General features: G+C 46.6%; 2 protein-coding genes across 8 annotated transcripts in view; one reads left to right on the top strand and one right to left on the bottom strand.

The window, feature by feature from the left end:
- LOC147113104 (mechanosensitive cation channel TMEM63B-like) overlaps positions 1 to 10113 on the bottom strand; it is a 241547-nt gene extending 231434 nt beyond the window's left edge. For 4 of the 7 annotated variants that reach the window (XM_085997977.1, XM_085997968.1, XM_085997973.1 and 1 more), the window contains exon 1: positions 9871 to 10113. The gene's annotated coding sequence lies outside the window, so the exon portion shown is untranslated. The other 3 variants (XM_085997969.1, XM_085997971.1, XM_085997970.1) reach the window with 3 other exon arrangements.
- A 276-nt stretch (positions 10114 to 10389) lies between these two features.
- mrpl14 (mitochondrial ribosomal protein L14) lies at positions 10390 to 23397 on the top strand. Its single transcript, XM_085997966.1, is given in 4 exon segments — positions 10390 to 10485; positions 18819 to 18893; positions 22836 to 22900; positions 22903 to 23397. Coding segments are annotated over 4 exon segments (513 nt in total). The 5' UTR covers positions 10390 to 10405; the 3' UTR covers positions 23196 to 23397.
- The last annotated feature ends 2262 nt before the right edge of the window (positions 23398 to 25659 follow it).

Genomic DNA, 25659 nt, shown 5'->3' with positions numbered 1-25659 from the left:
TCCTTTTGTCTTTCAATCTCTCCTGCCTTCCACCCTATCACAGACCTTCCCTTTGTTCTTTCCTCCCCTCCCCCCTTTCCCTGTCCCACAATTGCTTAAAAATCTGTTACTTCTCCAACTTTTTCCAGTTCTGACGAAGGGTCATCGACCTGAAACGTTAACTTGGTTTCTCTCTCCACGATGCTGCCTGAGTGTTTCCAGCATTTTCTGTTGTTGTTTCAGATTTCCAGCCTCCAGTGTTTCACTTTTGTATTGAAGGAAAGGAGATTGGAGGTGCTCCCTTCCATCGGGAAATAGTCTAACACAAATGAAAAATGGCCTTTTGGGTGGGGGTACCAGGAGGCTACCAGCACCCACAGTAACTGCACCCTAACATTAATTAATTAATGCCATCAACCAGAATGGAAAAAAAATACTGACTTTCAGAATCTGCAGATTGCATCGATCTGATATTTAATGCACAAGCAATGTTAACAGATGTGTATTTGTGCTACATTCACTACAATTTTCCTATTGAAAGTGCAGTACAATTTATCCAATGCCTGAATCGCAATTGTTTTTTTAAAAAAAAAGAACCATCATTTCACAAAGAATGAGCAGGTTTGCAATTCAGAAAAGAGACATATTCTAGATAAATTTTTAAAATTCTCTTATGAAAATAACTTTCAAAGATATAGAAATGCTGTATTCTCACACTGCTGAATCCCTCCCTCCCACCGATTCATCATTTTGCAAATATACGGTTCTTTAAAATAATATTGCACCTTCAACAGGAATAACTAATTAGATACAGCAGCAAACATTAAATCGTGCTCAACAACCTGAAGAGCAATGGCAGGTTTGAGCCCATCTTTTGCTGGAGCTCCGATAGGGAAATACCGAGCAAAGAGAGATATCATTCTAAATGAAGGAAGAGTCATCACCAGGCCCGTCTCATGTACTGCTGGTTCAAGACAGGGCGGAGGCCTGGAAGCAGGTTTCATTCTTTCGTCTGTGGAAAACTTCGCCAAGACAGTGAAGTAAATTGCTGCAAAAAGCTTGACTTACACACTGGCTGCACTTTAACACCGTCGTAGTGTCAGATCGGCTCAGTGATAGCTCTCTAGTCTTTGAGTCAGAAGGTGCTGGGTTCAAGCCCAACTCCAGAGACTTAAGACAGACAGACAAAGGGAAGTTATGATGAACCTTTATAAAACACTGGTTCGGCCTCAACTGGAGTATTGTGTCCAATTCTGGGCACCGCACTTTGGGAAGGATGTGAAGGCCTTAGAGAGGGTGCAGAAAAGATTTACAAGAATGGTTCCAGGGATGAGGGACTTCAGTTACGTGGATAGACTGGAGAAGCTGGGGTTGTTCTCCTTAGAGCAGAAGGTTGAAAAGAGATTTGATAGAGGTGTTCAAAATCATTAGGGGTCTAGACAGTAGATAGAGAGAAACTGTTCCCATTGGTGGATGGGTTGAGAACCAGAGGACACAGATTTAAGGTGATCGGCAGAAGGTCCAAAGGCGACAGGAGGAAGAACTTTTTTTACGCAGCAAGTGGTTAGGATTGGGAATGCACTGCCTGAAAGGGTGGTGGAGGCAGAATCAATCGTGGCTTTCAAAAGGGAATTGGATAAGTACCTGAAATTTAAAAATTGCAGGGCTACGGGAAGAGGGCGGGGGAGTGGCACTAGCTGAAGTGCTCTTGCAGAGAGCCGGCACGGGCTCGACTGGCCTCCTACTGTGCTGGAACGATTTGGATTCCATACATAATAAATATAGCGCCCGTCATGACCCAAGGACGTCCCAAAAGCACTTTACAGCCAATTAATTACTTTGAAGTGTCGTCACTGTTGTAATGTAGGAAGCCAATATGCACACAGCAAGCTCCCACAAACAACAATGAAATAAATGACCAGATCATCTGTTTTTACATGTTAGGTGAGGCAAAGTCATCGGGGGAACACTCTTGCTCTTGCTCTTTTCGAATAGTGCCATAGATTCTTTTACATCCACCTGAGCAGGTAGATGGGGCCTCAGTTTAATATCTCATCTAAAGACGGCACCTCCTCAGAACTGCACTGGAGGGTCAGTTTCGATTATGTGCTCAAGTCTCTGGAGTGGGACTCGAACCCACAATCTTCTGACTGAGAAGCAAGATTTCCACCACTGAGCCACAGCGGACAGTCACTATGTTGAGCACGAACATAGTCTGACATTTCAATGCAGTAATGAGGAGGGTTGCATTGTTGGAGGGGTCATCTTTCGGATGAGACATTAAACCTCACTCTGGCTGCTCAGGTGGATGTAAAAGATCTCATGGCACTATTTGAAAAAGGAGAAGGGAATTTTCCAACTGCCTTGCCCAACAGTTATCCCTCAACCAACACCACCAAAACAGATTAACTGGACATTAATCAGATCACTGTGGGTGTGGGATCTGCTGTGCACACACTGGCTGCACAATCACCAACATAACAATGACTACAACTGTTCACAAATTCTACCAAAGATCTGCCAGCTACATTTTTTATATACTTTACACGCACAGTACTGTAATTTCTTTATGATTTCAAGTTATTGCCAATTTCTATATCTGCTTTCTTAGATCATTAGCTGCCCAATACATCAACCAGAGGAGGAATGAGAATTCAGAAAAACATTTAAAATAAGGTATAAAGCTGCTTGAGCTGGCTATCAGAGCTAGCAGTGGGGCAGCATGGCACCCCGTCAGCTTATGGCTTTCCATTAAAAAGACACTTGCTGTGCCTCATCATTTCCATAAAGGCATTCTACACCGAGTGGTTAGAGAGGGAGTCACAGCTCCAGGCTCCTTTTAAAAAATATATCAATTAGCTATAGTTCTGGCCTCTTGAGCATCACCGATTTTAATCGCTCCACCACTGACGGCCGTGCCTTCAGCTGCCTAGACTCCAAGCTCTGGAATTCCCTCCCTAAACCTCTCCACCTCGCTCTTCTCCTTTAAGACGCTCCTTAAAACCTACCTCTTTGACCAAGTCTTTGGTCATCTGTTCTAATAGCTCATGTGGCTTGGGGTCACATTTTGCTTGATAACGCTCCTGTGAAGCACCTTGGGAAGCTTTATTATGATTAAGGCATTATATAAATGCAAGTAGTTGTTGTTTTACATTCACTGTTAACTTTTGGATACTCACCTGGGGAGGGAAGAAATCACTTCAACATGTTTCGGAGACCCTCAGTGAGGGAGCTGAAGTGACATCAGTAAATATCCAGTCATTCCCTAAGAAAACTTCAGCATCTACTACATAGGTTAGAGAGGGGAAATTGAGCTATTAAGATAAGTAAACTTTCCAACAATCAATCTTTTAAATGTCTAGGGATGACAATGGCACGAGTGAAGGTGAAAAGAAGCAGAGGGGCAGAGGCAGGCAATATTACAAAGGCAGACACGGGTAGTCTTTGTAATGGAGATATGGGGTTGGAAGCTCAGCCTGGGGTCGAATAATATGCCATGGTTGCAAACACAAGATGGTGGTTGTGCAGATAATTCAACAGATTAACAAAGTTAATTAACCATAGCTCCTTGTAACAAATGTATTTATTTATTTATTAATTAATTAATTAGGAATCTTGATGGTTAGACTTCAGTGGTCAAACCAAGTTTGGGGTGAGGTATCCTACATCTAGTTCTACCTACTATAGAACTTCCTGCATTAGCTTCACATTCAACTCAACCCCAAACTTACACACTCACCCAAAAGTACGAGTGATCCATTCAGTTTCCATAGTTAATTCATATATTCGGTCTGCGACCATAGTGTATTATTCCTCTTCAACGTCTCTCCAGCCTTTGACATGATCAACCACATCCATCTCCAACTCGACATATTCTGCAAAGAAAGAGTCTGCTTCCACATGTATACCGATCACACCTAGCTCTACCCCTGCACCATCCATTTCAATCCCTTTGTGCTATCAGACTGCTTGTCGAACATCCAGTCACAACTAACTCCGTCCCCAACCACTGTCTCATGCTGAACTGGGGTTTTTTGCAACCTCGGCATCCTAGTCGACCCCAAGCTGAGCTTCCGAGCTCATATCATCTCCATCAGAGAGTCTGCCTTCACTCGTGCCATTGCCATCACAGACTCAATTTTTCTAACGCTCTTACCGGCCTCCCATAAACTTCAGCTTATCCAGAACTCTGCTGCCCATCTAACCGGCACCAAGTCCTGCTCATCCATCTCCTTCAGTGGCTCCTGATCCTCCTGGGTTTCAAATTTAAAATTCTCATCCTTGTGTTTAAATACCGTATCTAAATACCAACCTTCATCAGTGCCAAACCCAGCAACCCACCCCCCCTCCCCATTCGCCCGAGTCTGGCCTCTTGTACATCCACCCTCCCTTCGATTCAGCAATGGTGGCTGTGCCTTCAGCCACCTAGGCCCCATGCTCTGGAATTTCCTCTCAAAATTCCTTCAACTCCCGCTTCTCCTTTAAGACCCACCTCTGGTGAAGCTTTTGGTCACCCTTATCTAGATGGACATACATTTTTATTTGCTCATGCCTCAAGCATCATAGGTGAAATGGGTGTTGTCAGCGTACAATTAGAAGCTGACCCCATGTCTCCAAGAACTAGCATGTAGATGAGGAAGGAGAGGGCCATGGATAGATCCTGTCAGGACTCCAGAGGTAATGTTGTAGAGGCAGGAAGAGAAGCCACTGCTGTCGATCCTCTGGCTACAACTGGATAGAAACCAAATGAGGGCAATCTCACTGAGCTGGACAATGGAGGAGAGGCGTTGGAGGAGGATAGTGTGGTTGACCATTTCAAAGGCTGCAGTAAGGTCGAGAAAGACGAGGAGGGATGATGTACCATGGTCACAGTCACAGGATGTCATTTGTCACTTTTATTAGGGCCGCTTCAAGGCTGTGGCAGGGGCAGAAACCTGATTAGAAAGATTCAAACATGGAGGTGCGGTAAAGATGCGCACACCTTTGGGACAACACATTCAAGTACTCTGGAGAGGAATGGCCTGTTGCAGATGGGGTGGTAGCTTGTAAGGACAGAGAAGTAGAGGGTGGGTTTTTTGAGGAGGTGGTGATAACAGCGGTTTTGAAAGGGAGGGGAACAGTATGTAAAATGGGAATCACTTACAATGTCAGCTCGTATAAGGGCCCTCAGGTCTTCAGCTGTTTTGGGGCCGGGGGGGGGGGGGGAAGGGAGAAAGTGGAGCAGGAGGTGGGTCTCATGGACAAGATGAGCTTAGAGAGGACACATGGGGACATAGAAGAGAAATTAGAGAAGGACGTTGGATCAAGACTTAGGCATAAAGGGGAAACAGGAGTGGCAGCAATGGCAGCTGAATAGATGAGGTCAACCTTACTAGCAAAGGAGTCGACGAGCTCTGTGCACTTGTTGGAGGAGGGGGTGATGGAAAGCGGTTTAAGATGATTGGTAGTGGAGAAAACAAGCTGGGGGTTGACTTTGCTCTACAGGATGATCCTAAAGTGAGTGGTTTTGGCAGAGTGCAAGATCCATAGTATTTGATGTAGTCCCGATAGATCTAGTGATGGATGGCTAAACCAGCCGTGCACCAGATATGCTCAGGTCTGCACCGCTGGGGAGGGGGTGGAAATAGTGGAACAACCAATATGGAGAGGGTAAGGTTTTACTGGGAACAAGGACAAAGGTGGAGGTGATGGAGTGGTTGAGCCGATCGACAGATGCAGAAATATCGTGGCAAATGGAAGGCCAAAGGCTAGGCAGTTGAGTTTGAAAGTGCAATTGTAAGTGACTTGGGGGGGAAGAGTAATTTCCCCAGAAGTGGGCACAGAAAGCAGTGGGGTTGGATGATGGAGGGGTATGTGGCTGATGAAAGATAAGGAAGTGGTTGGTGATGACCTAGTCCATGATTAAAACCATGGGAGCAGAGGTCATGCGAGCTGGTAAAGTCTTGGGGTGGCCATGAATATTGGTCGGAAAGTTTATATGGAGAGGTGTTTAATGAAGGAAAGACTTGTATCGCACCTTTCACAACCTCAGGATGTCTCAAAGCGCTTTACAGCCAATGAAGTACTCTTGAAGTGTAGTCACTGTTGTAATGTAGGAAACAGAGCTGTCAATTCAAACACAGCAAGCTCCCACAAACAGCAATGTGATAATGACCAGATAATCTGTTTTTACATGTTCGTGAAGGATAAATATTGGCCAGGATACCGGGAAGAACTCCCCTGCTTCAAACAGTGTCATGTGATCTTTTACGTCCACCTCAGGAGGACAGACGGGGCTGGGTTCAATGACTCAGCTGAAAGACGACACCTCCCACAGTGCAGCACTCCCTCAGTACTGCACTGGAGAGTCAGCCTAGACTGTGGGCTCATGTCCCTGAAGTGGAAGTTGAACCCACGACCTTGCGTCTCAGAGGCGAGTGAAATCCACTGAGCCACAGCTGATATGGGTTTACTGCCATCCTAGGAGAGAGGGCAAGTGGAATTGAGAGAGAGATTGAAATCACCAAGAATGATGAGTCGCTCAGTTCAGAGCCTGAAAGAAAAAAAAGAGGGGAGTAATTTGGGAAGAAGCTTGGGTGGCAGAGGTAGAGAATGAGAATTTTAAAGGAAAGACGAGAGGGGTGAAACAAGTTGAGGTTATCAAATGACAATACTAGCGTTACTGGAAGAGGACACAGAGCATGCAATGGAAAAGCATCCATCACTATCCTCCATCGCAACTTACTTGGCAAGTGTACATTACCTTTGAAGACTCGGGTAACCTAACAGTGGACGCGTTGACATGATTGTAAAGATAGTAACAGCGCACCAATGACCATGCAACTGATGCTACCCCCAATAAGCACTATTATTTCACAGGTCATTTACAGTTTTCACACATTGATTTTGTGGGCAGTGGAATTTCCAGTGAACAATACTCCTTAGCGTTGTACCCAACAAGTACAGTACAGTACTAACTGGCAGCACAAAAAGTGCTCACTCACTGTATCCATTTAGTATTAGGCAGGAGAAAGAACAAGTCTTCAGCTAATACAATTCCAGACAGCAGGCTAGTGAGAAATGACAATGAATACAATGCATTTGTTCACTTTCAGTGCATCAAAGAGGAAGCTTCAGTCTGTAATGAGCAAAGCCACACAAGGAACAGCAGTGAGCTGGTGTAGTAGCATTGACAGAATCAAGGATATGCTGCTCCACTAGACCTCAGAGATTGAACAGTAGTGTCAACTTGAGTTTGTAGCATGCACGCCTCAGTGAAAATCCATATCAGAAGCTATCTAGGTTGAAATTCTAGTGCAGTTCCAAGGGAGAGACAGAGATGCTGCCCTTTGAATGAGATGTTAAACCATGGCCCCGTCTCGATCGTATAGCATTACGGGGAAATTAGAGAGTTTACCAGGTGCCCAGACCAAAATTCCTCTAGCAACACCACTAAAAGCAAACGACATTCCTCTCATTTCGGTCTGTGGGACCTTGCTGCATGAAAAATGGATGCCAGATTTGTTTAGACAACAGTCTATAGAATCAGTGTCAATATAGTCAGTGTCAGCCATGGCTCAGTGGGTAGCACCCTCGCCTCCGAGTCAGAAGATTGTGGGTTCAAAGTCCCACCCCAGAGACATGAGCACAAAAATCTAGGCCGACACTCCCAGTGCAGTGCTGAGGGAGTGCTGCACTGTCAGAGGTGCCGTGTTAAACCGAGGCCCCGCCTACACTCAGGTGGATATAGCAATATTTATCCCTCAACCAACATCACAAACAGATTATCTGGTCATTATCACGGTTTGTGGGAGCTTGCTGTGCGTGAATTGGCTGCTGTATTTCCCACATTACAACAGTGACTACACTTCAAAAATTGGCTGTAAAGCACTTGGGATATCCTAAGGTCGTGGAATGCGCTATATAAATGCAAGTCTTTCTTTCAACACATTATGGCACAGTAGCAATGGATGCACACAGTTGTCACTGAAATGGGTACCGTCAACAAATCTTCAATAAAAACAAATCCCTAGGTTCCAGTCACATACATCTTAACAGTCAGGGGACAGCAGCATTGGGAGGGGCCACGCAACACGTTGCCCAAGTGAAACATGTCTTGGAAATAAAATGCTCACCTTTGTGAAACAAAAACAAATACTTGTACTGACTAATGTAATGGAAAATTCACATTACTATTTCACTACTGGCATCCCAATAGCTCAAAGAAGCTGCTCAGTCACAATGTACATACGCCAAAAATCATAACCTGTCCCGTCACATGCTTACCCAACCGCCACTAAAATACAAACTTTCAATCTCCCCCCTCCCCCAAATTGACTTCAAATATCAATTACTTCTATTCAGACAGATTATAAAGAAAATATTTTAAATGATTTAAAATGGCATTCAGCAAACCCTCCCCCTCTGCGTTTATTAGTGCCAATTTTGAAAATCACTTCTTGCCCTCTTCCTTCCGCAGGGCACACTTTATGGATGGCCCCAAAGGGAAAATAGATGTGGTGCTCGAATGTCCAAAGTTTAGATGCTGGATAACAGTGCTACAAGTGCTACAGTTGGCCACGGTCTTGCATCCCGCCTCCCCTGGGATCAGGGATACGCGCGAGAATGATCCAGATTTACCATTTCTGATTGGGTACCCAGAGTCTGATGCTGGAGCTGCACGGCGGATTTAAACTCTATTGGAATTCCCTCCCCCCAACCCACATTATAAACAGCTTGTCAACTAGGCTCACGTGAAGTAAAGGGACATGGGTGAGTTGGTGGCACTCTCAGAACCATACCCTCGCATGGGTTAGCACCTTGAAAAGGAAGAACATGCAAAGAAAGGAAAAAGCAGAGACTTAAAAAAAAATTGCCACTAAAATAACTGAAAACGCTCGAAAGAGATAGTCTAAAGTTCAGTGTAGGATGCTTCATCGGAACGTTTCCCATCATTCTCAGGACAGAACTGACCTGCTGTCCATTCCCAGCACAGACTCGTTTTTAATTCGGATTTCCAGATTTCGCTGTTTTCTTTCCCGTACCTTTCCCCCTCCCAGCCAAAGAAAAAGAGCAATCGTGGATTAGATGAATCGATGGAGTAAACAAGCACTCGGTTAAGTGAAACAGTACACCGACATGATAGCGCTCCGTTCACTGGGCCATGAATTATTTAACAATACGAGGGGCATAGCAGTCACTAAATCGAACAGCATGCAAACATAGCGCGTAAATACGATATTACACATCTCGAATAATTTAAATGGCGGTCCACACGGTTTAAGAGGATTCGTATGGTGCTGATGCAAAGACGATATTAAGGACTCGAATTTGCAGGCGGAACTGTTTACCTCTTCGCATTACCGCCCATAAACAGGCGCACAGAGACTCTGGAGAATAGATCATCAAAGAAATCCTTACTGCCATTCCCAATCCTCCCTACCCGCAAGACACGGGCAACTCATTTTCAGCTGCTAAACTCTTGACGGATTTATAAATTCACTGATGCTGAAAATTATTCACAGCAGCTTAGATTAAGGTGTGACAGACAATTAATGCGAAAATGTATTGAGGCCAATACTAAATATTGTTTAAATGGTTAACGTTTTCATTTCTTGAAACAAACCCATTTAAATAGAAACACTCTAGACTGCAATTGCGACAGGGAACATTTTTGAACGTGTTTTTTAAAAAAAGGGGACATGTTAAATGTAAGTAAGCAATTGCTTCTTTTTTTCTGCAACAACCCCACAGACTTAAAAAGAGATTATTTTTTTCACCATTTATATTTCTGCATCCTTTGCAATGCTACACCGTGCCAGGGCGGGTGCCGCTTTGGGTCAACGGCTCCCGTTCCAGCCCCAGTAATGGTCTGGCAGCCTCCGCGGGACAAGCAGCCGGCCGGGCCCTTACCTGCAGGCGCACAGCAGCCGGCCTTAGCAACCAACGTCCCGTCCTCGCCACACTCGCTGCTAAAACCCTGGCTCCATGAACAGTTACTGAGAATTAATTATATATCTATTATAAAACAAAAGTCCGCTTGGCTTCAAATTCCGACGCCACCGTAAACAGGCGTCCCTTTCAGGGGAAACAAAGCGTGAGATTAACAGCAGGCGGTGGATTCGCCAATACGCGATGGCGTCATCCACATAACGTCCGTCCCCTCATTCCTTGACGCGATGGCGTCATCGACGTAACGTCCGCGCCCCCCCATCTCTTGACGCGATGGCGTCATTCAAGGCCCGCTCGCCCACTTGTGCCAGTTTCTTTCCGCGACGCCTTTGATTTTTTTTAATATAAATATATATTTTTCCAACAATATTAAATCTGATGCCAAGTAAAGACACTTATTGCAGAAAAACACATTTAAAATGGTCCTTTTTAAAAAATTCCAGTGGCGTTGCCATAGTTTCTGCGCAGCGTGACGCGGTACGCTGCGTGCCGTGCCATGCTGAGCCGAGCCTGGCGTGCGTGGAGTGGTTGCTCTGGTGGAGCGGCTCTTCTCTGTGGTAATGTTTTAAAGCTGCAGTAGGTTCATGTGTAAGCTTCTATATCGCTTCTCCCCATCCCAGACCGCCTGGTTATTGTAGTTTAGATCCAGGCCTGGAGCCGAGACCTCGGACCCGCTCCCTGAGGTCGCGTGGTGCAAGTTGTTCACTGCTCCAGCAGTTTAAAGAGATGGCGCTGGGTTATGGTGGGCCGAGGTGGATTGGTACCAGCAGTGGCTAAGGCTGATTTCAATGCCTCGGAAGGGCGGACGGAATCTGTTGCACGGGGTGGGGGGTGGGTGATGAGATCCTTTTTGAAAGTCTGTGGGCGAGGAAGGGTGGGTTTGGCTATGATGCCCTTTATGGTTGAATAGCCAGCTGAAACTCTCTGCCCACCGTGTGAAGAGGTACTGGAGGGCAACTGGTGCCTCTTGCACTATAATCCCGCATTTGCCAGTGTCCCTTGGGGGAAGAAAAAACAATCCCGTTTCCCTCTCTTGATTCCTGTCTAGTTGAACTTTTGAAGGAAAGCGCATATCTAACCGAGGACAGGTGACAACCCAGCTGTGATGTCCCTTGGAGCAGTCAAATGATATAAAAAAAAGACTTGCATTTCCACAGTGCCTTTGCAACCACCGGATATCCCAAAACGCTTTACAGCCAATGAAGTACTTTTGAACTATAGTCACTGTTGTAATGTAGGAAAATATCCCCTGTTTCTCACTGAAACTTGAGCAAAAGGCTCACAGTGGACACCGCCAACACTGAAAAGATAAGAGAGAAGATAAGTTCAATTAAGGAATGGCTTGGTGATGCCAAGTTTGGGTTTAAAAGCCTGTAGATTGTAGCAGGAAGGGAAGACGGGTATCGAGTACCAAAATGTTGAGGTTGCCACGACAGGGACACTTGACTTTCACCTCCAGGTGACATGAGGCAGTCCACCTTGATATATACAATGGACATATATTTCTGCCAAAGGATTAGGGCTTTAAATCTAATTAGGGGTGGAATAAAGCCATTATTATTAAAGAGAATGTGTTTATTGCCATAGTCTCAAGTTAATAGTCTTTATCATTATTTATTAATGATCAAGATGTAGGTGTCGGGGGCAGGATCTGCAAATTTGCAGACGATACTAAGATCTGTGCAAGTGTTAGGACTGTAGACGATGCTCGACAGCTTCAGACGGCTCTTAATGTGTTGGGACATGACTGGCAAATGATGTTTAATTTGGAAAAGTGCCGTGTTATACATGTGGGCAGGACGAATACTCATCATATATACACCCTTCAGGGAAAAGCATGAAAGAAAGATTGGGTATTCTAGTGCATACAGCTCTAAAGGTACATGAGCAATGCTGTGTAGCAATAGCTAGAGCAAATAAGGTGTTGGGGTGTATCCATAGGACAATTGATTAGAAGACGAGGCATACTACTTTGTCCTTGTACAATTTGTTTGTCAGGCCTCACTTGGGATACTGTGCCCATTTTTGGTCTCCTCACATGGTGGGTGATATTGAGGCTTTGGAAAGGGTGCAATGGAGAGCCACTGGACTAATTCCCAGTCTAAAGCATCTTCGTTATGAAGATAGGCTAAAAGAGTTGGGTCTCTACACTTTAGAGAAGCGTAGACTTAGAGGTGATCTGATTGAGGTTTATAAGATAATGAAGGGAATGGATTGTGTTCCAGTTGACGGTTTATTTCCATTAAATAGGTTAAGGAGGACCAAGGGTCACAGTTTTAAGTTGTATAAGGCCAGATCTAGGTTAGATGTCAGGAGGTGGTTCTTGTCCCAGAGAATAGAGGACCTCTGGAACAGACTGTGGTCTCGTGTGGTGGATGCTGATTCGCTGAATTCCTTCAAGCGAGAGCTGGATTTGTTTTTGGCTGGGGCGGAGATCACCTCTTTCAGAAGGTAGGTACTGCAGGGAATTCAGGGCCAGTGTGATCCCCTGGACTAGTTTCGATCGCCTAGATGGGTCAGAGGAATTTCCCAGATGTTTTCCCCAAATTGGCCTGGGTTTTTATCTTTTTTTGCCTCTCCCAGGAGATCGCATGGTTTTGGGTGGGGTGGAGAGTGTATATTGTGATACACAGGCTCGATGGACCAGAGGGTCTTTACCTGTCTGCCATTCTTTGTATGTTCGTCACAATTTTTAAAAAACTTTATTTCAAAGTTTTGCTATGTTGCCATTTGGAGTTTTCTGTTTGAAATTATGCAAATTTGCAGATGAGCAAGCCTTGGTTTAATCAAAGAAGCAAAACTATTTACCTGTTTCTCATGTTCAGCAAGGAATCAGGAACAGTACTCCTCTTTTGTATGGTAGAAGGAAAGCAAATCAGATGTCAATATCTAAGTCAGATATCCAGGCCAAAGCTTCTGGTGTAACAGCGTGGATATCTTGTAGGCTGTCTGCGAATTTCCTCTGAGGGCAGTGCTCAATGATGTGCTCCAGGGTCTGATTAGAAGCTCCACAGTCGCATGATGGGGGATGCTTTAATCTTCCATCTCTGGAGAAGGTGGCAACATCTACCATGGCCAGCTCTGAGGCGGTTTATGGTTGTCCAATCTTTGCGAAGAAGGTTTGATCCTTCAGGTTGTACTGTGGGGTCCTCTATAAGGAATCCATTCTGTATGTCACAGTTCTTCCAAGCATTTCGCCATCAGTCATCAAGACTGAGTGGAGATCGCTGAAGGGCCTCGGCGACGGTCCAAAATGGCCTTCTAGATTTGAGATGGGTTAGTGATGGGTTGTTCAAGTCGGCCTGGATCAGCATGTTTTTGCTGGTGTAGCAGTTGTATTCTCTGGAGACTGCATATTCGTGGTGTAGGTGTGCTGGTGCGATGTTTGCAAGCACGGGCAGCCAAGGTGTTGGTGTCGATAAAAGCGTACCGGTGATAATTCTCATAGTAGACTTCAGCTGGACATCAACGGATTTGACATGTGGACTTGATAGCCATGCCGGAGGAACAACACTGATGTGTGGACTTGCTGGCAGCCAGTGTGACAGCATAGCACCTTTTACTGTATCATCAAAATGCCACAGATTCAGGGCACTAGTGAGACCACACCTGGGGTACTGTGCACAGTTTTGGTCCCCTTATTTAAGGAAGGATATAGAGGCGGTGAAACAAAGGTTCACTAGATTGATCTCTGGGATGAGAGGGTTGTCCTGTGAGGAGAGATTGAGTAGATTGGGCCAGCTCAGCCATGATCTTATTGAATGGCGGAGCAGGCTCGAGGGGCCGATTGGCCTACTCCTGCTCCTATTTCTTATGTTCTTATGTTCTATACTCTCTGGAGTTTAGAAGAATGAGAGGGGCTCTCATTGAAACATATAAGATTCTGAGGGGGATTGACAGGATAAATGCTGAGAGATTGTTTCCCCTGGCTGGAGAGTCTAGGACTAGGGGGCATAGTCTCAGGATAAGGGGTCGGCCATTTAAGACTGAGATGAGCAGGAATTTCTTCACTCAGAGGGTTGTGAATCTTTGGAATTCTCTGCCCCAGAGGGCTCTGGATACTGAATCGTTCAGTATATTCAAGGCTGAGATCGATAGATTTTTGGACTCTACGGGAATCAAGGAATATGGGGATCGGGCGGGAAAGTGGAGTTGAGGCAGAAAATCCGCCATGATCTTATTGAATGGCGGAGCGGGCTCGAGGGGCCGTGTGGCCTACTCCTGCTCTTATTTCTTAAGTTCTTATGTTATTCACTTGGTCAAAAACTGAATGGAATGTCATGCGTGTGTGCTGCTGCTGTAGTTTGAGGACCTGGAATTGGTGCCACGAGCTAAGTCTTGTCATGGTGAAGCCTATCAGAAAAACATCAGACCTACAGAAAAGGCCTCTAGAAAAAGTGACGATTGTGACGTGATGTGTCACATGTAGCATATTGATCGCGGGACTGATTACAAAGCTGTAGTTTAATTAAGGGGGGTTCATGTGATCCGAAACTGCAAGCAAAGTTTGAGTTTTTTATAACCATCATCTGAACCTTGAAATGAGATCCCAATGTGGTCATTGTTCTGGGGTATTGTTATCTTGGCTGTGAACTTTGTATCTTCAGTTTGTTTTGTTTTGCTGACTGGCTGTCAGTTTGGACATCAATACTCGGTAGATTATGTGTTGTGTGGAGAAGGTTGTGCGTTTATCGGAAAAATTACTGGCCAGATGAATTTCTCATTATAGATTGGATGTTCTATTCACTCCCCATGGGATGAAGAAAGAAAATTGGCCATATTAAAAGTATTGTTCTGGTAAATGTATTGCCGGTACGGAGGGATACAAGTCAGGAAGGCTCCAGATTGAATCTTTTGTTGATGCTAAATTGATTGATTTCAGTAGTCGGAACTACGAATGGTCACGGTGGCCCCGGGGGAAGGGGGAAAATATCATCCATGGTACCAGCTCCAATGACTCGCATTCACGTGCATGGATATAAATGGAGACAGATTCAGACTCGGTTGTCACAGCCACGCCCGTGATCAAATGCCTGCAGAAACTGACGGGCTGATTATTTCGCTCCCGGCGCAAGCAGACGGTAATCCCGTGCGGGAGTGTGAGTCGGCAGCTCCATGGAGTTTAATCGCAGGGCCTTGTTCGAATGCTGTCACTCAGCTGAAGAATTATTCTTACTCTCTAAAATGGAAATAGTTTACAGATTCACAAAGAAAAGAAAAACTTGCATTTATATAGCGCCGTTCACGACCACCGGATGTCCCAAAGTGCTTTGCGGCCAATGAAGTACTTGTTGAAGTGTAGTCACTGTTGTAATGTAGGAAACGCGGCAGCCAGTTTGCGCACAGCAAGATCCCACAATCAGCAACGTGATAATGACCAGATCATCAGTTTTAGTGATGCTGATTGATGCTGAGGGATGAATATTGGCTCGAACACCGGGGAGAACGCCCCTGCTCTTCTTCAAAATAGTGTCATAGGATTTTTTGCGTCCACCCGAGAGATCAGACGGGGCCTCGGTTTAATATCTCATCCGAAAGGCAGCACCTCCGACGGAGCAGCACTCCCTCAGCACTGCACTGGAGTGTCAGCCTAGAGTTTTGTGCTGCAGTCTCTGGAGTGGGACTTGAACTCCGAGGCGAGGGTGCCACCCACTGATTGCACTGATGCTCTCCAGTTTGTGTTTGCAGTTACACTTAGGTGTCTGTGAAGCACCAATTTATTAGGTCCCAGTCATAAGATCAGGATGACCATGAATAATATTTAACATTTAAACAAACCGGGAAGAGCCAGGATAATGTGCTGGAGTCAGAGGGCTGGATTTTCCTAAGCCCCTGGAGTGGGGTTGGAGGCGTGCGGGCGATAAAAATCGGAGATCCGGGGGTCCCGACCCCAACCCGCCTCCATGTCAATTTCATAGGAGTCGGGTTGCCGACAAGTGCTGGAACCCGACTCCCAGAGGTGGGAAGGGATTAAAGGCAATTAAACTGCCTGTTAACAGGGAGTTTTTTGCCTATTCGCGATTTTTATTGCTGGTTTGTGGGCTTCCCGACAGCTCCAAACCACGAAAAGTTTTCGAGGCGGGACGTGGGTCTGAGGTCTTGGAGGGGTCGAGATGCCCAGTGTTCAGGTGAGTGAGGGGTGCAGGAGTGCAAAGGTAAGTGTTTTGCAAGTGTTTAAAGTGTTTAAATAAGTTTAACTTACTTTTACTTACCTTTACAGGAGTCCTGCATTCCGGTGTCGGGAGTCGGCTGCAAGAACCACAGAAGCTCCGATTTAAAAAAAAAAAAAAATCAGCTTCTTGGTTTCTGCAGCAAAATGATTTTAAAGTTATCCTGAGAAAGGACTGAGGCTGAATTAGCAGTTTCTCAGTGCTTGACAGCTTCAAACAGCTGTTAAACACTGATATTTCATCTGCCAAAAGCTTTTGACAGATGAAATGTCAACCTCTGACGTCACCTGTTGCCGGGTGGCCCTTAATTGGCCTGCTGAGCCCACAGGGCGGGCTCAACAAGGTCAATCAGAGGAAAATCCAGTGGGTTGGCCACATCTCCATGGAGGCGGGACAACAAGCCCGAATGTGGGTTTCCCACCTCCAACCCGCCCCCGTAGCAAAATCCAGCCCAGAGTGTCTGCAGAGTGAATTCTGGGCGTGTGGGAGTTTATAATGCTGTTGTAATTTGAGGGTTTCCGATAATGCCAGATCCGAGCACAGCCACCATAAGATTCTTGTAAATCAGGAGAGTCTGAGCTTCTTGTTGGCCATGCAGGTGTGCACCCCACATTTAAAGGTATATCAATGTTCCCATGAATTTGCACATACCTCGGCCTAATATTAACGGATCTCGGTGTTCTGATTCAAGATTTATCCACCAATTAAAGGCAACCACACAAAGACCAAAGCTCCAGGCACCCCAAAACCAAACCGGGCAGACCCCGGAGTCACAAATATAAACAGAACATAGCAACCACACAAAGACCAAAGCTCCAGGCTCCTCAAAACCAAACAGGGCAGACCCCGGAGTCACAAATATAAACATAAGAATATAAGAAATAGGAGCAGGAGTCGGCCATTCGGCCCCTCGAGCCTGCTCCGCCATTCAATAAGATCGTGGCTGATCTGATCTTGGCCTCAACTCCACTTTTCCGCCTGTTCCCCATAACCCTCGACTCCCCTGTAGTTCAAAATCTGTCTATCTCCGCCTTGAATATATTCACTGACCCTCCACAGCTCGCTGGGGACGAGAATTCCAAAGATTCACGACCCTCTGAGAGAAGAAATTCCTCCTCATCTCCGTCTTAAACGCAAACGGGACCGAGCTAATGGACTTCGAGGACTGGATTTTGGGAGGCGGGTTGCCGGCAGGGGGTTGCATGTGGCCCACAGGCCCCCATTTGTACAGCCCTGTCGTAAATAATCTAATCATCTCTAAGATAAAAGTATTGGTGACATTATACTGATTGCAAACCATAAAAGCTTACTGTGGGCAGATAACAGAAGCTCCTGACGCTGCCTCAACTCTTCAAGATAATTAATTCCCTTGCGCTCATCTTACTCTTTAATTTTTGGTTCAGGGATTCAATCCCAACCGACATCTTACTTGAGAGCCACTCTTGGGAATGCTGCACCATTGAGTGATCTGTGGCTGCAACCTCCCCACGCAGTGAGCTCCTCATTCTCGTCATGTCATTGAGAGCATTTGCCTGGTGGAGGTCAGGCACTTCCCAACAGAAGGAGGGACTGGCTGGCCAATGGCAGACAAAGCAGCAAGTCTGCACGGACCACCGAGTGAAAGGAAACATTTGCCACTGATGGCCCGAGAGCCATATTCTGAGCACGACTGAACGATACCCTGACGCTGCAGTTAGAATGTCCTCGATCAGTGTTATTCTGGCTCCATGTTTATCAGTCACTAACTTTGCTCTCGTTTTATTGATTTTACAATTTAGTACATTGCGAACCGATGAGAATGAGAAGCATACTGCAGTTTAAACAGACTTGATTTTCTCTCTCTCTCTCAGCTTTACATTGTCATCTGAACCTCTTAATTAAATGTCAGCCTTGTGACTCACTACCAGCCAGACCCGGTCCTGGCTCACTGATGTGGTTCTTTGGGGGCTCTAGTTAATAAGGGAATGATTTTGCAGTAAAATGATACGGCTGCTGAGGGGATAGTGTGTTAGATCAGAGCAGATAGCATGAGTACAGCAGGCAGGGTGAGCTAGTTGTGATTAAACACGTTTTGATGGAACCCGAAGGCTTGTGTGGTAAATATGGTACTGAGCCCCACTGTCTGGGAAGGTTCCAGGTCCCATCCCCTGTGCTAGCTGCTGTCAGCCACAGTGGCAGAAGGGGTGGTACAATTGGCCACAGAATCCTTGGACCAGGATAGGGCAGGGATAAAAAAAATCAGCCAGGATTCCTGCCAATGATCACTATTCTACTGGAGTGAGAATGAGAGATCAGGATTGGCCTTGGTTGGAATTCTCCTATCCCCACAGTTGAATAGTCTACTAAGACTCACTGAAGGCTCATATATGAAAATGGCCATTCAGGCGAAGTACCGGAGGGTGGCCAGTGCCTACGGAACTGCACCCCAACAAGAGAGCAGGACAGAAAACTGGATGAAGGTGGGAGAGCTGTTTTGACAGTAATTGACTGCATATGAACTGCATAATCTGCTGATGCAGAAAACTCCGTGTTTAATTTATCATAAAGGTTAGTCTTGCGATGGAGCCAGTACTGAACCAACAGAATTCATTAATGGAATAATCGGGTGCAGGATTGTGAAAGAATTTCAGATAGAGTCAGCCAATTTGAAAGGGATTTGGTAGAGAAAGCAATTATATGTTACAGCCATCCAGCCTGTGTGCCATGCCTCAGTGTGATTCTCTATGTTCTTGTTTTCAGGCTCCTTATGGCGTTGTTGAGGAAGAGCATCGTGCCATTGACTTGTACAACAGAAGCAGTGAAGCGAATGTTCAGGTACTGCACCATTGGTCTATCAATCCTGGGGTTTCAGTCGCCAGCTTAGTGGGCTGCTCTTTAACATCCTCCTGCACGGTTATTTCTGTTGCTTAAAAAGGGCACTTTCCCTCGATCTCGAATTGAAAGAAAGAAAGACTTGTATTTATATAGTGCTTCATCGCTTCTCTCAAAGACATCCCAAAACAATTCACGTGGGTGCAATCATTGTTGTTATGTAGGTAAAGCTGACCGTGGGTTATACACACCAAGATCTCACAAACACCAACGATGTGATTGGCCAGTTCATCTGTTTTTTGTTGTTGTGTTGGTCGAGGGATCTTTAACATCCAATGGAGGAGGCAGATGGGGCCTCGATTTAGTGTATGGGCTGAAGGACGGCGCCTCTGCCAATGCAGAATTCCTCAGTGCTGCGTTAATGAGTCCGCCTAGATTGTGAGCTCGCATTCTGGAGTGGGGCTTGAACTCGTAACCTTCTAACCCAAAGGTGAGACCGCTACCACTGATCCAAGTTGGCATCCCACCTTTCTCCCGTTCCCAACCTTTCTCTCCCTCCCTGTGGGAATGCACGTGGTTTAGCTTAATGCCTCCCTGCGGTGGCACAGATGATATGGAACCTCTTTGTGTTAAGGATTGCGAACATAAAGAGCACATGTGCCAAATTTATGGCACCTTGTGTGGTCCTTCCACTGTCAGCCAGTGGCTCAGTGGGTAGCACCCTCGCCTCTGAGTCAGAAGGTTGTGGGTTCAAGTCCCACTCCAGAGACTTGAGCACATAGAATCATAGAATGGTTACAGCACAGAAGAAGGCCATTCGGCCCTTCAAGCCCGTGCCGACTCTCAGCTAGTCCTACTCCCCTGCCCTTTCCCCGTAGCCCTGCAATTTTTTTTCCTTCAGATACTTATCCAACTCCCTTTTGAAAGATAAGATTGAGTCTGCCTCCACCACCCTTTCAGGCAGTGCATTCCAGATCTTAACCACTCGCTGCGTTAAAAAGTTTTTTCTTACGTTGCCTTTGGTTCTTTTGCCAATCACCTTAAATCTGTGTGGTCTGATTCTCGACCCTTCTGCCAATGGGAACATAATCTAGGTTGACACTGCACTGCAGTACTGAGGGAGTGCTGCACTGTCTGATGAGACGTTAAACCGAGGCCCCGTCTGCTCTCAGGTGGACATAAAAGATCCCATGGCACTATCTCGAAGAATCACTCAATCACTAAAACAGATTATCTGGTCATTATCACATCTCTGTTTGTGGGAGCTTGCTGTGTGCAAATTGGCTGCCGCGTTTCCTACATTATAACAGTGACTACACTTCAGAAGTACTTCATTGGCTGTAAAGCGCTTTGGGATGTCCTGAGGTCGTGAATGGCGCGATATAAATGCAAGTCTTTCTTTTCTTCCACTGCACTGTGCCACCCTTTTTTGTGTGTTAGCCATGGCTCAGTTAGTAGCACTCTCGCCTCTGAGTCAGAAGGTTGTACGTTCAAGTCCCACTCCAGGCACTTGAGCACAAAAATCTAGGCCGACACTCCAGTGCAGTACTGAGGGAGTGCTGCGCTGTCAGAGGTGCCGTCTTTCGGATGAGTTGGACGTAAAAGATCCTATGGCACTAGCCAATATTTATCCCTCAGTCAGCATCACTAAAAACAGATTATCGAGTCATTATCACATTGTTGTTGGTGGGAGCTTGCTGTGCGCAAATTAGGCTGCCGCGTTTCCTACATTACAACAGTGACTACACTTCTAAAAGTACTTCATTGGCTGTAAAACGCTTTGGGACGTCCGGTGATTGTGAAATGCGCGATAGAAATGCAAGTCTTTCTTTCTTTTACTATGAAAATTAATTTTGTTGGGACGTTTGGCATAACCGAAGAGGCCCTGGGACTCTCGTGTTGGCTCGATGCGATACTGAGCAATACAGAACAGGAAGCCCCTGTGATCAATCATGGCTCCGTGTAGAGTTAGCTGGTCTCAGCCTAAATAGCAGTCGGGTCACTGCAGATGACCATGGATCCACTGGGCTAGCGAAGGGGGAAACAAATCAACCAGAATACCCACTGCTAATCACTTCGAGTCCTGCTGGGAAGTACATGTATGTGGACGTCATGTGAGGGCAGCTTCGGGCCCGTCTGATGCCATTCACCTCCCTCCCCCACCATCCCCCCAGGAATCAAATAGCGTACCTAAACTCGGGTGTGAAAAATAGCCACTTGAATGAGAAACATAGGATTTACAGCACCAAAACAAAACCGCTCAACTGGTCCATGCCAGTGTTTATGCTCCACACGAGCCTCCTCCCACCCTACTTCATCTAACTCTATTAGCATATCCTTCTATTCCTTTCTCCCTCCTGTGTTTATCTAGCTTCCCCTTAAATGCATCTATGCTACTCCCCATAACTACTCCCTGTGGTAGCGAGTTCCACATTCTCACCACTCTCTGGGCAAAGAAGTTTCTCCTGAATTCCCTTTTGGATTTATTCGTGACTATCTTATATTTATGGCCCCTAGTTCTGGTCTCGCCCACAAGTGGAAACCTCTTCTCTACGTCGACCCTATCAAACCCCCTCCTAATTTTAAAGACCTCTAATAGATCACCCTTCAGCCTTCTCTTTTCTAGAGAAAAGAGCCCCAGCCTGTACAATATTTCCTGATAGTTATAACCTCTCAGTTCTGGTATCATCCCTGTAAATCTTTTTCCACCTTTACTAGTGTCTCTGTATCCTTTCTGTAATGTGGAGATCAGAACTGTTCACAGTACTCCAAGTGTGGTCTAACCAAGGTTCTATAGAAGTTTAACATAATGGGCTCGATTTTCCAAGCCCCGTGGAGGCGGGAGTGGTGGGAAAATTGCAGAATCGGGGGGCACGAACCCATCCCGCCTCCGTGCCAATGTCCCAGGAGGCGGGTATCCGACCTGTGCTGGGAGCCGCCTCCCCGAGGCGGGAAGCCCTGAAGTGTGGGCTTCCCGACGGCTCCAAACCACGCCAAGTTAGCGAGGCGGACCGTCGGTCTGAAGGGGTTGGAGGGGCCGAGATGTCCGTTGTGCAGGTGAGTGATGGGTGCATGCGTGCAGAGGTAAGTGTGTGAGGTGTGTGTAAAGTGTTTTAATAAGTTTTACTTACCTTTTACTTTCTCCTGCGGGCTTCCTTCCTTCAGTTCTCGGGAGTCCCTCAGTTCACCGGCACAGAAAGCAGAATGGCCGCTGAACTGTCAAAAGCTGCAGCCTCTGCTTTCTGGTCTGGAGAGCTCTCTAACTGAGTCTGGGTAGAAGGACTCAAGTTAGAAGACAGATTGTCAGTGTTTGACAGCTTCACAGAGCTGTCAAACACTGATTTTTCATCTGTGAAAAGCTCTTGACAGATGAAATGTCAATCACTGACGTCACCAGTAACCAGGTGTCCTTTAATTGGCCTGCTGAGCCCGCTGGGCGGGCTTAATAAGGTCAATCAAGGGAAAATAGCGTGGGTTGGCCAGAAGTCGATGGAGGCGGGACTACAACCTGACAAGTGGGAGTCCCGCCTCCATCACGTCCCCATTGACAAAATCCAGCCCAATGTCTCTGCTTTTCAATCCTATCCCTCTAGAAGTGAAGCTTGGTTTGCTTTTTTGTGAATGTCTACCCCGAGATCCCTTTGCTTCTCTACCCCATTTAGACTCGTTTCTAAAGAGTATATGGCCTCTCACCAAAATGTACCACCTCGCACTTGGCTGTATTGAAATTATTTTGCCATATACACCCATTCTGCAATTTACTAATGTCTTGTATTTTCCAAATGAGGCACGGGAGAGTGACTGAACTGTACACAAATTGCAAGCCGGGGGAAAGAGTAAGTTTGGGGGGGGGGGAAGGGGGGTTGCTGTTGGTGGACTTCAACCATGATTGTGGTGTGTATAGTTTCTAACAATTAAAACTGCTCTTGATTCTCCTCATTTCAGTGCCTCCGCAGCCTGTGCAGCCATACAGAAAATGACCAGAGTGCGAGTAGTGGACAACAGTTCCCTCGGCCATACCACAGGCCGCCCAAATGCATCCATGTGTATACCAAGAACGGCATTGGCAAAGTGGGAGACAAAATCTTGCTGGCGATCAAAGGGCAGAAGAAAAAGGCGCTGATTGTCGGTCACCGGATGCCTGGCCCACGCATGACGGCCAGATTTGACTCCAACAACGTGGTGCTCATCGAAGATAATGGGAACCCGACAGGGACGCGCATCAAGGTGCCTGTCCCCAGCGGCCTGCGCCAGCTGAAAGGCGATTATTCCAAAGTGCTGGCAATCGCTCAGAAATTTGTCTGATTGACCTGCCGAGTCACAGTGGGGATTATCAAATCTGGCTGTCCTTTCTCGAAAGAAACAGTTGTTTCATGCAGGTCAAACACGGCTGCCACTCTAGCCTTGGACTGTTTGGTATTCCAAGAGTTGAAGTTGATTCAATTATATCAGCTGTACTTCTATATATTAAAGATCTTGTGTCGGACGTGCCCTTGCTGCCCATAAACCTTGCTTCCTGTTGTCATATTTGGTCATGCTTTTGTGTCACATTTCCCATTGCAAATTGCTACATCAACATTTCCCATCCAAATTTGTTATGTCAACTGTCATGATGTTGTTGTAGGCTCGGGCCACAAGGAGGCTCTATGGTCATGTCTCTTTCCCACTTCTGTCACCATCTTGTAACTGTCCGTGGGACAGGCTTGAGGGGCCGAATGGCCTACTCCTGTTCCTTTTTTCTTTATTCATTCCTGGGATGTGGGTGTCGCTGGCAAGGCCAGCATTTATTCCCCATCCCTAATTGCCCTTGAGAAGGTAGTGCTGAGCCGCCGCCTTAAACCGCTGCAGTCCGTGTGGTGAAGGTACTCCCACAGTGCTGTTAGGGAGGGAGTGCCAGGATTTTGACCCAGCGATGATGAAGGAACAGCGATATTTTCCAATTCAGGATGGTGGGTGACTTGGAGGGGAACTTGTTCCCATGCACCTGCTGCCCTTGTCCTTAGGTGCTAGAGGTCGTGGGTTTGGGAGGTGGTTCACGGAAGTAAGGAAGAAAACTGGACAATAAGCCAAAGAAGGAGATGTTGGGAGACATGACCAAAACTTTGGTGAAAGAGATGGGGGGAGAAATTCAGTATCGCCCCATTTGGGGTGCAATTATCGGCCGGGCGCAAAGATTAGCGCCTGGTGCTAATTATCACCTCCGACTGCAAACTTGACTTTTATCACCCTTGGAGGTGATTGGAGCGCTGAATCAGGCGCTACACACCTGTTTAAGGCGCTAACGCCGAGGAGTGAGGCGCTACCTCAGAGCGCTGGCGAAGCTCATGTGATGTCAGTCAGCAATGGAACACAGACACACTGGCGCCGGCCAGTTCTTAAAGGGGAGGGTCGATCTTGCTCTCCATCCACATCCTGCTCATTGCAGCCTTGAATCTCGGCCTGGAGAGACCTGGACATCGAATCTGCTGGAAAGAACAATGGAGAGGCCCAGAGAAAGAGCTCAAAGTGCAGCCCCCACACTCTCTTCTAAATCGATACAAGGAAGGGCAAATCAAAATGAACCTGCAAAGTGCTGCTCAGTACCCAAAACTCCTCAACACAGCGTTGAATCCCTCCAGAAGTCTCTCTCTCACTCAGAATGCGAGGTGCAAAAATGTCACCAACAAAAAAAGGCAGGAACCGGTCGCCTTTAAATAGCGCTCCCCCAGTCCCTTCCTGACTGTAAAACAGTCCACTCAACCTGTCGTTGCTAGCGGCAGGTGGCAAGGCAGGGGGCGCCACTCAATATCCGGTCCGGGGCGTTGCACACTCGACTGACGTCACGATCTGCGGGCGCAGGAGATTGTGGCGGTAGTGTTTAGCGCTGCCGCAAAATGTCTAGTTAATTTCGCGAGCGGCGTAAACATCGCTGCGCCCGGGCGCTAGTTGCTTTGCGTCCCATTAGCGCCCTCTTAAGGCGCTAACGGGAGGTGCAAACCAACTGAATTTTTCCCCCATGGATTTTAAGGAGGATCTTGAAGGTGGAGAGGCAGAGGGATTTCGGGAGGGAATTCCAGAGCATGGTGCGGAGGTGATAGAAGGCACAGCTGCTAATGGTAGGGTGAAAGGACTGCGTTCGCACTAGAGGTCGGATGCAGAGGAACCAGCGCACCATGGCTGCAGTGGTGGAGGGAGTGAATGTTTAAGGTAGTGGCTGGGACAGACTGCAGCAAAGTTGTGATGGAGAAGCAGTGTGGTTCAAATCGCAGCTCCAGGTTGCGAGCAGCCTGGTTCAGACTGAGACAGTGGTGAGGGTATGGAGTTTGGACCAGGGGGCTAAAGACAATGGCTGTGGTCTTCGCAGTGTATACCTGGAGGAAATGAAGATTCATCCAAGACTGGAGTCTGACCAAACTGAGGCAGTGGAAGGGTCGAGGGGTGTAGTGAAGCGGCAGAGCTGGGTATCATCAGCATACGTGTGGAAGCTGACTCCATGTCTGAGGGTTCTGTCGCCAAGGGGCAGTTTTTTTAGAATCTCTTGATTTTGATTGCGGTGATCCGATCCTAGATTTGTACAGTAGTAATCATCGTTTTGCTGGTGGACACAGGGTGGTTGTGGTTTCTATTATGGCCAGGATGACGGTTTGTGTGGCCCATCTACCAGTGACAGTCACGACCACAGTCCACACTCGGCGATTACTCTGCCGTTGGGTGACTCAGCCTGTGTTGTATTCTGCTATCAGAAAATGTAGTTCTTCCTGCGTCAATCAACGTCTTTGTAAAGGAACTG

The sequence above is a fragment of the Somniosus microcephalus genome, chromosome 9, assembly GCF_052327205.1.
Source record: "Somniosus microcephalus isolate GS21.2 chromosome 9, FLI_Smic_1.0, whole genome shotgun sequence".
Classification (NCBI taxonomy): Eukaryota; Metazoa; Chordata; class Chondrichthyes; order Squaliformes; family Somniosidae; genus Somniosus; species Somniosus microcephalus.
This window is presented reverse-complemented; position numbering and strand designations above follow the sequence as displayed.